The 15,468-nt window shown below is 41.3% G+C and overlaps 1 protein-coding gene across 1 annotated transcript in view; it reads left to right on the forward strand.

Moving 5' to 3' along the window:
• Positions 1 to 1,485: 1,485 nt before the first annotated feature.
• The window catches only part of LOC149779194 (uncharacterized), a 52,426-nt gene continuing 38,443 nt past the window's right edge, over positions 1,486 to 15,468 (forward strand). The window contains exon 1 of the mRNA XM_089938407.1: positions 1,486 to 1,584. Within this exon, the coding sequence (XP_089794533.1) occupies positions 1,486 to 1,584 (99 nt within the window). The remainder of the gene's footprint in view (positions 1,585 to 15,468) is intronic.

A 15,468-nucleotide genomic window follows, 5' to 3' on the forward strand; every position in this document is an offset into this window, starting at 1 on the left:
CATATTCTTATGGTCGAAACACAAGAAAACCCAAAAGGTTCCACTCACTCTTGGTGGAACATACGCACTCTACTGGATCGTGCAGAGGCTGACAGACCAGAGAGAAGAACTGCCCTGATTCCAAGAGAACTTGCTCGCTACAAGATAGAGATAGCAGCCCTAAGTGAAACTCGCTTGGCCGACGAGGGCCAACTGACTGAAGTTGGAGCTGGTTACACCTTTTCCTGGAGTGGACGTGGCACCGATGAACGTCGGGAGTCTGGAGTTGGATTAGCTGTCAAGTCGAGTTTGGTGAATAAGCTCTCCATCTTACCAAAGGGAAATAATGACCAGCTTATAATGCTGAAGCTACCCTTACATGGAAAAAGGAATCCACACTCATTATTGCTTATGCACCAGCCATGACCTACTCGGAGGAAGCCAAAAACAAGTTCTACCAGGATCTGGAAACTCTGATTGCTTCGGTACCAAAGTCAGACAAGCTGATCATTCTTGGTGATTTTAACGCCAGAGTTGGCGCGGACCACATCTCGTGGAAGGGAGTTATCGGTAGACATGGAATTGGCAACTGCAACAGTAATGGACATCTACTCTTGAGAATGTGCGCAACATTTGATATTCTGGTCATAAACACCATCTTCCGTCTGCCTAAGCGCAATAAAACAACTTGGATGCACCCACGGTCTAAGCATTCGCATCATATCGACTACATATTAGTTCGTAGGAATGACAGGCAGGATGTCCATGTGACCAAGGCCATGTGTGGTGCTGACTGCTGGACAGATCACAGGCTACTGATTTCCAAGATGAATCTTAAAATTAAACCTCCCAGACGCCCACAGGTAATTAAAGTCCCAAAACGACTCAATGTCTCCAGGCTGAAAGTCTGCAACACTGAGCAAGCTCTGTCTGAAGCTTTGACAAGCCAGCTAGAAACCAGGCTCTAATACCAACGACGTAGATAAATGTTGGATGGCCTTCAGACATCTGGTGTACTCCACTGCATCTGAAGCCCTTGGCATCACTGCGCGAAAGCACCAAGACTAGTTTGACGAGAACTGTGAAGAAATACAGTCCCTGCTAGAGGAGAAGCATCGTCTCCATCGTGCATACAACATCGACCCCAACTCCGCTGCGAAGAAAGATGCTTTCAGCAGAGTCCACCAAGCTGTGCAGAAGAAACTACGCGAGATGCAGGACACATGGCTGAGCGGAAAGGCTGATGATATCCAGTCCTTTGCCGACAGACAAGACATGAAGAATTTCTATAGTGCTCTTCGTGATTTTTATGGCCCAGTAACAGCAGGCACATCCCCACTCTTGCGCTTCGATGGCAGCACTCTCATAACCGAGAAGGAGAAGATACTGGATCGCTGGGTGGAACACTTTGACGGTATCCTCAACAGACCCTCTTACATCAACGATGAAGCGATCAACCGACTACCACATGTGGAGATCAACTATAGGTTGGCTGACCCTCCAACAATGCTGGAAACTCATAAGGCCATCAAGCTCCTGTCTAGTGGAAAAGCTCCAGCAGCAGACTCCATCCCAGCCGAGATCTACAAGTCTAGTGGGCCTAAGGTAGTGGGGAGACTAACAGAGATGTTCTATAGCATGTGGAAGATGAAACGCATACCCCAGGAATTCAAAGATGCATCCATCATCCACCTTTACAAACGCAAAGGCAATCGCCAATCCTGCGACAACCATAGAGGAATCTCTCTACTCTGCATCGTTGGCAAGGTCCTCGCCAGGCTACTGATGAACAGACTCATAGAACACCTTGATCGTGGCCTACTACCAGAAAGCCAGTGTGGCTTCAGAAAGGAGAGAGAGGCACCAACGACATGATCTCTGCTGCCAGGCAGTTGTAAGAAAAATGTCTTGAACAAAATGTCCAGCTATACACCACCTTCGAGGACCTGACTAAGGCATTCGACACTGTCAGACGTGAAGGCCTTTGGAAGATCATGGCCAGATTTCGATATCCAGAAGTCTTCATTAAAATGGTGAGACAGTTCATGATGGCATGCTTGCCAGAGTCCAGGACCAGGGTTACTATTCCAAACCCTTTGCAGTCACGAATGATGTGAAACAAGGATGCGTCTTATCCCCCACTCTCTTCAGCCTCATGTTCTCCGCAATGTTGATGGATGCTTTCAAGGACAGCGATGTTGGAGTAGGTCTCCGATACCGTCTGGATGGGAAGTTGTTCAACCTGAGGAGGCTCCAAGCCAAAACCAAAGTCCAAGTTGAGAACATTCGCGACCTGCTGTTTGCAGATAAGTGTGCCCTCAACTACAGCACGGAGGCAGGCATGCAACAGAGCATGGACCTTTTTTCCACAGAGTGCTCCAACTTCGGACTCACATCTCTACCACTGAGACCGAGGTTCTGCATCAGCCAGCTCCTGGAGAAGATTACCTGGAACCATCCATCACTGTCAATGGCCATAAGCTCAAAAATGTAGACAGGTTCACATACCTCGGCAGGAACCCTATAACAAACAGTCCACATAGAAGATGAGGTCAACACTAGGATTGCAAAAGCCAGCATAGCATTTGGTAGACTCCGCTCAAATGTCAGGGATAGGAGAGGCATCAAGCTTGCCACCAAACTCAAAGTCTACGCAGCGGTTGTTCTCCCCACCCTACTCTATGCTTGAGAGACATGGACTGTGTATAGCCGCCATGTTAAAAAATTGAACCACTTCCATGTGAGCTCCCTGAGGCAACTACTGAAAATCAGATGGCAGGACAAAGAACCAAACACAGAGGTGCTCACTAAGGCCAGCATGACAAGCATCCACGCCACGCTGTGCAAGGCACAACTCCGATGGGCTGGTCATGTTGTCCGCATGCCGGTAGAACGCCTACCTAAGAAGGTCTTTTATGGAGAGATACAACAAGGCAAAAGATCTCACAGTGGTCAGAAAAGAGGTACAAGGACACCCTCAAGGCTTCGCTGAAGAACCTAGGCATTGATCCTGATAGCTGCGAGAGTGTCGCTGCTAACCGATCTGCTTGGCTCAGTCAAGTCAACGCTGGTGCGGAAGCCGTTGAGCAGAAAACACTGGTGGACGCAGCTGAAAAACGTGATCTGCGCAAATCCAGAAACAGCAGTTCCGCAACTCCCGCCCAGCAACATGCACATCCATGTCCCCACAGCAACAGACTCTTCTCGGCCCGGATCGGACTGATCAGCCATCTCCGGACCCACCATTCCCCCTGCGGGTCCGGGGTTATAGAATTGGCCCGACGTGCTTCGCTACGTTCGTAAAAGGCGACTAAGTAGAGGCAACCTTTCTTGCCGTGGGTTGCGTCCCGTGTCGGGGGAGGAAAGGATCCTGGTAGTTGAGCAGAGGCTTTCCATGCAATACACTACTTTGGCCTCTACTTCTCTTATACGGGTGGTCGGGATGGGCCCGGTTCCGACAAATCGGCTGGTCACGCCGAGCCCTAGGAAGTCTTTATTTACTCTCTCACCTTCTTTACCTTTCTCCTTGTATCTCTCTTGATACCACCGTTGCCCCTATATTCTATCCCTTTATCATTCCCTTTCCCAAGTCATGGAAGACTTCCTAGAAGGCGGTGGCTTAACGGGTCAATCGGGGGGTAATTTTACCGACCCTAGAAATTGGCGACTTCAGGGTCAATCAAAGGTAATTTTATCAACTGAGTATGGCATCTGTGTATCCCTGGCACTTGAAAGTGTCCCTTTGTTGGGCTCCATGGTGGGCGGGGAGCACGGGTGCTGAATTTTAATTAAGCCAAGATGGATATTTCCACAAAAAAAAATCAAAACAAGCGTACAAAACCTTTATCTGACTCTGATGACGAACCATGTAGTGTGGAGTTATTTCCACGCTTCATGGTCGTACAATCTAAAGATGCGACAAAATAGCTTGCCTCACTCTCTCCATTTGTAATCGAGAAAACTATAATCGGATTGATTGGTACACCAAAGAGCGTAAAAAGGATGAAATCCGGTTCCCTTCTTGTTGAGTGTGAGCGACGAGGTCAGACAGACAATATCAAGAAAATGAAAACTTTCTTTGATATTCCAGTGACCTCATTCGCTCACACCACACTCAATACGTCCAAAGGCGTTATTCGCTGTCGTGACTTGGCTGGAGTCACCGACGCAGATATCATTGAAGGAATGAAAAGTGAAGGTGAAGGTGTCATTGCAGTCCGTCGAATACGTATCAAACGTAATAATAATGTGCAGGACACCAACACCTTTGTACTCACCTTCAACAGGCCAACTGTACCCAAAGTGCAAGTGAAGGTTGAGATATACATTCCAAACCCCCTTTGATGCTCTAAGTGTCAAAAATAAGGCCATCACGAAGATCGCTGCTCAAAAAGCCAAATATGTGGCCGATGCGGAGACCATTCTCATCAGGAATCTGATTGTACAGCAACTCCGCATTGTGTCAACTGTGGAAAGGAGCACCACGCCAATTCCAAGGATTGCGATACCTGGAAGCAGGAGAAGGAAATTCAGAGGGTAAAATACACAACTACTATTCCCTATCCAGAAGCCAGAAAACTTGTACAGGCGAAAGCAGCCCGTCCTGGCGAATCCTTCTCCACTGTAGTGAAGAGCAATCCTAAAACAACTAAGGACGCTCACAGACAGATCTACCCGATTCAACACCAAGCTCAAATACCCCCATTACCAAGCACAGAAAAACACGGCATCTACACAAACTACTTTCAACAATACCCAACCACCGAAATCACCAAAAAACAAAAACAAATCTCATGGAAACAGGCAACAAAAGTGGTCAGATGGCCCCATCAAACTCTATAACAGGTTTGGAGACATTGAGAGCATGGATGCAGAAGAAACTGCTCCATGCGCCCAAGGGAACTCCAGACCTACAAACAAAAATTTCACCCCCGTACTTCCTCCAGAGAAATAAGCAAACAAATTCCCTCTGCAAAAGGTCTAACCTAGCTCCACAATCTTTAATTGAAATTTATAATGAAAAACACTATCATACAATGGAATTCTCGAGGACTTAAGGCAAATTACAATGATATTCTCGTACTTTTAAACGAACATGATCCTGTGGTACTATGCCTTCAAGAAATATTGTTGAATGATACGGACATCACATTTAAAATCTACTCACTGTTTAATACCTGCTATCCAAATGTTGATATAGCCTCAGGAGGAGTTTCTCTTATTGTGAACAACAGAGCCCCTCATAGCGTCATCCATTTAAACACAAATTTACAAGCCATTACTGTAAGCGTCACTCTTCATCGAGTGATTACATTTTGCTCTATTTACTTTCCACCAAACACTAACCTAGTACCAAACGAATTAGACAACCTTGTTCAACAGCTTCCCGCGCCATTTGTTTTACTCGGGGACTTTAATGCCCATACCATTTTATGGGGATCAAATCATATAAGTGACAGAGGTCACAAAGTTGAAGACATTATTTCTAGACACGATCTGTGTCTATATAACACCAAAACACCGACATATTTACACCCAGGAACGGGTACGTACACGTGCATTGATTTGACAATTTGTTCTCCTTCGCTGCTTTTGGACTACGAATGGAAGGTCGCTGATGACCTTCACAGCAGTGATCACTTTCCAATATTCCTTCAAAATATTAACTCTACAACTGATGACGTAATTCCACAATGGAATATAAAGAAGGCCGACTGGACTAAATTTGAAACACTCTGTAAAACTAGGCTGAATGCAGATACAGTTTTCAATGTTAATGACCCTATTCAACATTTTACATCTATTTTATTAGAGATTGCAGAAGAATCCATTCCCAAGTCCTCGCCGAATTGCAAAAGAACCACAAAACCTTGGGTCATTAAGGAATGTAAGGAAGCCATTAGACTACGCCGAGAAGCATTGAAAAAATTTAATAATCATCCGACGCCCAAAAACTGAAATATATATCGTATTGTCCGGGCCAAAGCTCGCCGCACAATCAAAGAAAGTAAAAGAGCATCATGGAAGAAATATGTTTCCTCTTTAAACTCTCGTTCCTCTGTTAAGAAAGTTTGGGACACTATACGCAAAATAAACGGAAAGAGAAAACAAAACCCTCTCCGACATCTGACACTGAACAATAACAACTTTAGTTCAAAACGTGACATTGCAAATGCTCTTGCTGACAGTTTCTCCAAAAATTCATCATCATCTAATTATTCAGAAGCCTTCCGTAAACTTTAAACTCTAAAAGAAATGTCACGTTTAAAATTCACATCCAACAACTCGGAAAGTTATAATCAGCTGTTCTCACTATCAGAGCTGAGGAAGGCTTTAGATAAGGCCCATGATACATCCGCTGGGCCTGACGAAATACATTACAAGTCTTTGAAACACCTTCCAGAATCATCATTGACATCTCTTTTGAAACTCTTCAATGATTTATGGATTACTGGTAATGTACCAAAAAATCTGGAAAGAAGCAACTGTAATACCAGTTCCCAAACCAGGTAAAGATAGCGAAGATCCCAACAGCTACCGACCTATTGCACTCACCAGCTGTGCGTGCAAAACAGTGGAACGAATGATCAATTCTCGGCTTGTCTGGTACTTGGAAACTAATAATTTAATATCTCCTTTCCAAAGTGGCTTTCGATATGGCTGTAGCACCAACGATCATCTGGTTAGACTGGAAACATTTATTCGCGATGCATTTATTAAGAAAGAACATTTAGTAGCGGTTTTCTTTGATTTAGAAAAGGCCTATGACACGACATGGAAGTACGGGATACTAAATGACCTGCACGATCTAGGCCTAAAAGGCCGTCTGTACGAGTGGGCTCTATCCTCTCAGATCTGCACGAGCAAGAGATGGGTGAGCCCCAGGGCAGTATTTTATCTGTGACGCTCTTTAACATCAAAATTAATAGCATCACCAAGTGTTTGGCTCCTGTTGTGGATTGCTCATTATACGTTGATGATTTTCTAATATGTTATCGATCAAAGCACATGCATACCATTGAAAGACAACTGCAGCAAAATATAAACAAGGTTCAAAATTGGGCCAATCAAAAATGGTTTTAAATTCTCGAAATCAAAAACGGTATGCATGCATTTCTGTCAGTTACGAAGGCATCACGATGAACCTCACCTCACGCTGGATGGAACACCTATTCCAGTTGTTGAGGAAACAAAATTTTTAGGTATAATCTTTGACAGAAAACTGACCTTTATTCCACACCTAAAGAACTTGAAAGCTAAATGCTTAAAAGCACTCAACCTACTTAAAGTACTAGCGCACACTGACTGGGGTGCTGATAGAAAAGTCATCCTGAATTTATACAGAACGTTTATTCGCTCCAAACTGGACAATGGATGCGTTGTATATGGTTCAGCAAGAAAATCTTACCTTAAAATGCTTGATCCAATTCATCATCAGGGAATAAGACTGGCTCTGGGAGCATTTACAACATCCCCATGTGAAAGCCTGCTAGTTGAAGCGAACGAACCACCGTTATCGCATCGTAGAGAAATGCTTTCAGCACAGTATGCTCTCAAATTAAAATCAAGCCCTCTAATTCCTGCTTTTTCGGCTGTTTTTCAAACCAAATACAAAACCTTATACGAAAATAAACCAAACGCCATACCTTCCTTTGGCATTAGAATATCATCCAGCCTTGACAGTACAAAAATTGATCTTTCTAAAATTCAGAAAACGTCCATCTCCGAAACACCATCCTGGCTACTTAAACAACCAAAAGTACTTTTTACGCTACACGATGGAAACAAATCTGAGACAAACCCTTCCGTCTTCCACAACTGTTATCAAGAACTCCTCACCGAATTTAAAAACTACACAAAAATTTATACCGACGGATCAAAGGATGAGGTAAAGGCTGCTGCAGCCTTCGTTTGTGGAAATCACACAACGCAAGTTCGCTTGTCAAATGGAATATCAATTTTTTCAGCCGAAATCAGAGCAATAGACCTTGCTCTGCAACATATAGAAAGAAAACGTATTTTAAACAGCATTATCTTCTCTGACTCACTATCAGTACTTCAGTCACTACACAATAGAAAACTGGAGAATCCATTATTGAAAAACATACATGAGTGTCTCCCACGATATAATATACTGTTGGTTACCTAGCCATATTGGTATTAAAGGTAACGAAAAAGCGGATCGCGCTGCTAAAATGGCCCTTACTCAAGAACCATCTGATTTTAAAATACCGTATACTGATTTTAAACCTAGTGTCCGAAGGTCCTTACGTCAGAAGTGGCAGGCATCATGGAATGATGCAGTGAATAACAAACTTCATGCAATCAAGACAACTCTAGGAGAATGGACTCCTTCCTACTGAACCATGCGTATGGAGGAGGTAGTCATTGCAAGAATCCTAATTGGTCATACTTATATCCCCCACTCCCACATACTAAAAGGTGAAGACCCACCAGAGTGCGTTTCTTGCAATGAACCATTCACTGTCAAACACTTTATAATAGAGTGTTTTGACCTGCAACCTACGCATTATCAGTATTACAATGTGCATGACATGAAGGAACTTTTTGATACTATAAACATCACTCGTATTATAGAGTTCCTGAAAGCAGTGAATGTTTACACTAAGCTCTAACTTTTATGCTATCACCTTGTGCATTTTTATGCAATATATATACCGTCCCTTTTTAATACCTTTTCATTATCTTTCATTAACATACAACATTTACATCTCCCGTTGATCGGGAAGCTTTATTTTGCACCGTTACCATCTTACCGTTTTTAATTTCAACCATTTCTTCTTTTATATCACTGGTCGATATAGGACCTTTTATAATTTTTGAAAATATTATACAAATAACATTTTGTTTGGCGTTAAATAGCCTAACGGTGCTGATGCGCCGTTAAAAAATCAATCATTCAATCAATCAATCGTTTTAATAAATAGTTTAAATCATTGTGATCCAAGTCCATTTGATCTGTAATGTGATGGAGATATGTGAACTGTTATTGCAGTTGCTTAACTGTGTCATCAGCGTTTCCTGACGCTTCTGGACGATCAGTTAGCGTAAAGAAATTTGGATTCTGTGAATCATTATTTGCTATACGTTTTATGGTATGAACACCCCAGTGAATAAGGTGCTTGGTTGTTTCATCGGATGGTGACACATTGTCCACTTTTTACGGCTCAGTTAACAGGCTGCTTTATGTTTACTAGCGCCCTACTATCTGACACCATTCTTTGGGCTGTACTTCTACTTGGCAGGGTAATTTTGCTGGTGTCGTAATGTGTCATATTTTCTTCAACTATTTTTACAACACTGCACTGTATTTGCAGATGTACCTTTTATTAATAAATCGTAATACAAAAGACGTACTTCTCTCTTGTATTTCCCTCCCTTTTTAGTCTCTAACTGCTTTATTTCTCTATCCTTTGACAGAAGCTGTCAGCTGAGAGCTTGTGTTGATTTTTTAAACTGACAACTCCAGTAAAATACGTTTCAACTGATTTCCTTGTCAGTTTCAAACCTATTGATTCGCTCGTTCATAAAATTTCTCAACTGTTTATTTTCTTGCGCAACTGTGCCCAGTGCAACCGTATTAGTCTTCAAAACAGGCTGCGCCTGCAGTGTTTATTTTCTTGATTTTATTACATTCAAGTACTGCTTCATTGAATCTATTGTTTTTTCTTCGCTTGACCTGTGTACACCTTCAATCTGGGGAACATTGTTTAAAATCGTACCGTCGATATAATCTGAATTTACATTCTTCTTTCTTGGAAGTGCTGTTTTCGAATTTAGAAATGAAATCATAGTATCCGTTAGTCTTCTGTCACCACGAACATGGAACTTAATGTATTTCTTTGAAACGCTTGTGACCCCTGTTGTACAAATCACGTTGAGCCTTGCATTCTATCAGATAATCTGTAAAATGACCATGCCAAACGATCATACTTTTATGCCATAAAGACCCACAAGTAGATTATGTAATTGAGGCTGTAGGCTTCAAAGTTTTTGGACGTGTGGGTGTGAAGTGAATGTTATGTCTTGTAAGTGAGGCTGTAGGCTTCAAAGTTTTTGGACGTGTGGGTGTGAAGTGAATGTTCTAGATGACACTGGTGGCTCACGTTTGAGTAAACTTTTCAAAGACTGATATGGCCAGTTTAGAATCGGATGACTCGAGTCTTCAGACCAAATGTCACTTTCTAGGATCACTAGATGCGCATACAGATATGACAGTCAATTTACGCTCAAAAATTAATTCAATTCTATTGAATTAGTAAATATAAATATTTATCAAACATGTTTAAAGTGTCCTTTGAGTTTTGTCAATAATCAATGCATAAAATTATATGTTAATGTTTACATCTTTCTTCATTTCTTATGGGGTTTAACATTGTTTTAGCCATTTATACAAATAGGGGATGGGTTGGAGAGAAATACCATGTCCTTATAATTATTATAATTGTAAGTCATGTACGTACAAGGACATTGTAAGATTCTTATAGATCGTGCTCACTGAAAATTCATTAATAAACCAGTAATGCATACGATCACGCAATATTGCAGTGAACTGAGATAAAAGCAGAGGGGTCAGGGTGGTGGCTGAAAAACGCCCATAAAACCTTTAAATACTGAAATTGGTATATAGACCGGGTTTTGAAACAATATGCTAACGAATGACTTATTAGATTAATTAAATTGACAGCAAAGATCTTATTAAAAGAACACAAAATAGAAGAACATTCGTTAAGACTGATTATTCATAGTTATGACTATTTATTGTGCAACGTGTATTGCATTTGGACTGTAAAGTCGCACCCTCAAACAAAAACAACATTATTATTAGCATAAATTATAAAAGTTGTGCAAATTGTTTCATGCTGAATTAAATATTCGTTGAAAATATGTAACACAGCAACTGATTATCACTGAGCTACTGTAAGCATGTGATGAGCCATAGCGGCCAATTTACGCCAGGCACCCGATTTTCTTGGAATCTTTAATTTGAAGTGCAGCATCCTAAATATTGCAAACGACACGATTGTGGGCTCATTCAATGCAGAGAAAAACTGTACCTATATGACAGCGTACCCGATATATTAGCCAGCACTACTGGAGAAAACAGAACAAAATCTTGCCCATTTCTTTATTCTTAGTTGTTCTTCGTTATGTGATTACGTAGGAAAAGCTATAGCGTCAAATTACCGTTAAACCCAATTGTATTGGTTAAAACTAACACGACTCCACGCCTAGAGCAAATAAAATGTTCCATTTTTAAGAAACGTGTAGCATCAATACCGTTCATAAGCGGGTCACTGACCTGGTCGCAAGGGACAGTCATTGTGACTGAAAACAAAACAGCTTAGTACCTATCTCAAACGCGTAATCATTTCGTTATTTTCTAAGGGAACAGTTTCAGGAGATAAAGAATGGAAAGAAAACAAGATGGTGTCATTTTTTATCCTGGCATATAAGAAACCCATCACAATTGAAGGTTACTAACTGAATTTTCACTGATCTGTCATTGATTACCTATTATGATATCCGCGGGCCTCTCTACGATTGTGCAGGAACTGAAGTTCCTCGAATTTACCAACAATAGCAGTTGGAAATATTTGTGTATACTAATTACTGAGCTCCTTCAATGAATTTAGTAATATGAAAGTATGCATTTCTTAATTAATATCACCATACTTCTTTCATGAAAATATTAAAATATTTGCCAGAAAAACTATGACACACTTGAAAATGCACCAACCTTACCACTAAGCTCAAATTAATCACGTGCACCAAAATGTTGTGCTGTTTAAGCAACTTAATAACCTATTTGGCCCACGTTAATTTCATAAATTTGTACTGATACATGCTAATTCAGAATTGTTAAGTACATGTATATTGCTTATTCTTTCACTTTTAAGAGAACATGATCATGCAATACAATATCTGCAGGAATCATTATTGAAAGGTACTACTCTTTTTAAGACTTACTTTAAAATGTTGACGGGGCCTGAAGAGGAGTTTCTGCTGTTGTGAACAATAGTTCTCCTCATAGTGTCATCCATTTAAACATAAATTTGCAAGCCATTGCTTTAATAGTCACTATATCGAGTGATTACCTTCTGTTCTATTTATGTATCACTAAACAACAACCTACTACCAAACAAATTAGACAACCTTGTTCAGCAACTGCCTGCGCCATCTATTCTACTCAGGTATCTTAATGCCATAACATTTAATGGGGATCAAGTCACACAAATGACACAGGAAAAAAGTAGAAGTCTAAATTTCTAGAAATGATTACTGTGTATATAGCACCATATCTCCGACGTATTTAACATCCAGAAACGGATAGATACACGTGTATAGATTTGACAATTTGTTCTCAGTCGCTACTTTTCGACAACGATCGGTAAGTCACTGATAACCACCGTAGTGATCACTTCCTACTCTTCAGAATATTAACTGTACAATTGATGAAGCAATTCTACAAGTTTGAAGCCCATTGTCAAACTAGGCTTAATAAGGATACCGTTTGAAACGTAGGTGTGATGTAAATATGACAAAAGGTAATCACTCGATGTAGAGTGACGCTTACAGCAATGGCTTGCATATTTGTATTTGAAAGGATGACGCTCTGAGGTACCCTATTGTTCACAATAACAGGAACTCCGCCCGTGGCCCTGTTTACATTTTAAAGTAGTTGTTAAAAGGGGAATAGTTTTAAGCGTGATGTTATCCGTATCTTTCAGTAATGTTTCCTGAAGGCACAGTACTGCAGCATCATGTTCATTTAAAAGCAGAAGAATATTATTGTACTTGGCTTTAAGTCCTAGACAGTTCCATTTTATGGCGGTGTTATTCATTATGCGTTTAAAGTTATGATTATGGAGCTCGAATAGTCCTTTCTTGGGGCAATGTATGAGGGATTACGGGGTTGAAGTTTTGGTTGGTGGGTCTATAGCAATCTTAAGCACATGGAACAGTTTCTTCTGCATCCATGTCCATAATGTTTCCAAACCTATTATAGAGTTTTATGGGGTCATCTGACCACTTTTGCTGACTGTTTTCTTGAGATTTAATTTTACTGTTTGGTGATTTCTATGGTGGGGTATTAGTACATGTTGTTTTAGTAGATACCGTATCTTTCTGTTCTTTGTAATATGGTGTGTTGGCGCTATGGTGAATCGGGTGGGTTTGTCTGAGTTTGAACGTCCTTAGTTGTTTCAAGATTGTGGAGAAGACTGGGCCAGGAAATGACATTTTAGTCTGTACAAGCTTTCTGGCCACTGGATAGGGAATCATAGAAGTGTACTTTACCCTTTGTATTTTTTGCTCGTTTCCATGTTTCACAATCATTGGAATTGGAGTGGTGTTTCTTGTAACAGTTGACGCAATGTGGAGTAGCTATACTCTCGGATACCCGATGGTCTCCGCATCGGCCAAATGGTTTTCTAAGCATCTATCTTCATGATGGCCATATTTCTGACACTTATAGCATCACAATCGGTTTTGTATGTATATCTCAACCTCAACTTGAAGAAAGCCAACTTTGCCCACTCTGTGTACAGTTGGTTTGTTGAAGTGGAGTATAGTAGTGTTGGTGTCTTGCAAAGTGTTGTTACGTTTAATAAGTATTCTACGGACTGCATTGAAACTTTCGTTTTTCATCCCTTCGATGATATGTGAGTCGCTGAGTCCAGTCAATCACGCCTTTGGATTACGGAGTGTTGTTTGAGCGAATGAGGTTATTGTAATATTAAAAGAAGTTTTCATTTTCTTGATTTGTTCAACGTGTCCTCGTCCAGCCTGATTTTAACTTGTATTTTGTTACACTCTTTGGTGTGCCGATGGATCCCGTAATATTCTTTTCTATTACAAACGGAGAGAGTGACGCAGGTGGCCTTGAAGGATCTTTTGATTGTATGACCATGAAGCGCGGGAATAACTCAACACTACTTCGTCTTTCAAGTCAGATACAGTTTTCTTTCGTTTGAGTTGACGTTTTGATTCTACGTGTTAGTGTGGTTAAAATTCAGCACCCGTGCTCTCCGGCCACCAAGGAATCCAACAAAGGGACACTTGAAGTGTCATGTATACACATATATTGTCCTCAGTAGGTAAAATCACCCCCTATTAATAGCGTAACATATACTCAGTCGGTACAATTACCTCCTGATGGACCCGTTAAGCCGTCGCCTTCTTGGAAGTCTTCCAAGAGGTGGGAAAGATAAAGCTAAAGAGATAGACAGTAGGTGCAACGGTGGTATCAAAAGAGATCTAAGGAGAAAGATAGAGAAAGTGATCGAGTAAAGACCTCCTAGGTCTCGGCGTGACGAGCCGATATTTCGAGACCGGGTCAATCCCGATCAACCATCGAGAAGAAGTAGAGGCCAAGGCGGTGTATGGCATAGAAAAGCCTCTGCTCAACTACCAGTATGCTTGTCTACCCTGACAGGGGCAGCAGCCAACGGCAAACAGGTTGCTTCTACTTAGACGCCTCTTACGACAAGGAGTGAGGACACGTCGGGTCAATACTACATCCCAGACCCGCCGGGGGATATAATATCAATACCCTCTGATTTTCGTTCCTGTTGGATAGACACACTGAAGTTTATTGTGACAGGGCATGCAGAAGCTGTGCATTGTTTCATAATAGACTGCAGATGGTTAATGTTGCTGAAATGTTCTGCGCTGTGACATAGTACATGGAGGTTAGCGCATCCGCCTAAGATGTGGTAGGACTCGAGTTAGAACCCAGACCGAGTCATATGAAAACTGGTACTAGCAGCATTCTCGCTAGCTCAGCAGTCATAGGTTAGTGTTAGGACTGGTCGGCCTGGTGTGAGGATAAAGTGCCTGGGTGGGACTTATTTCTAAATGTCTGCGGCATGATACCCCAGTGTTAGTCATCACTATAAATTGCCACATTGCATACATGGTAGTGATATGAGTAAAATCTTGTTACGGCTACGACAAAAATCCAAATCACACACACACACTCATAGTACATGGATATTTCTCATTAATGTGCTCTCGAGCATGTGTGTGACAGTGTTAAGATTTGTCTTCCGAATCGTCACTTTCCCTAGCCGGTAGTCAACAAGCATTTGTATACCTGATTCGATTATGTCTAACGTTTACTGTTCTAAATGTCCCACGCACGCAAATATGAGTTTTGAAGTATCTAAGTTTAATTTTTACCAGTAGAAATCTTTGGTTTAGTCTTGCAAAGGGCGTAAGCATACTGAACAGAGCTCTATGATATCTACTGTTTTTGAAATTGTCATCATTAGCATATAGGTGTCCCTGTAGTATCTTTGGCATGACCCTTATTATCAGAGAATTGCCCCCACAGTATTTCTGAAAGGCAGCATCAAACTCTAAATTGCAATGCTTGCTCGGGTCTATTGCGAATTTGCATTTCATCTCAGATTTGTTTTTCGTGGCATCACTTTTAAACAGTGCGTTATACTTTTCGGTGTTGTC

The sequence above is a fragment of the Sinohyriopsis cumingii genome, chromosome 17 (assembly GCF_028554795.1).
Source record: "Sinohyriopsis cumingii isolate HCF-2022 chromosome 17, ASM2855479v2, whole genome shotgun sequence".
In the NCBI taxonomy this organism is placed as follows: Eukaryota; Metazoa; Mollusca; class Bivalvia; order Unionida; family Unionidae; genus Sinohyriopsis; species Sinohyriopsis cumingii.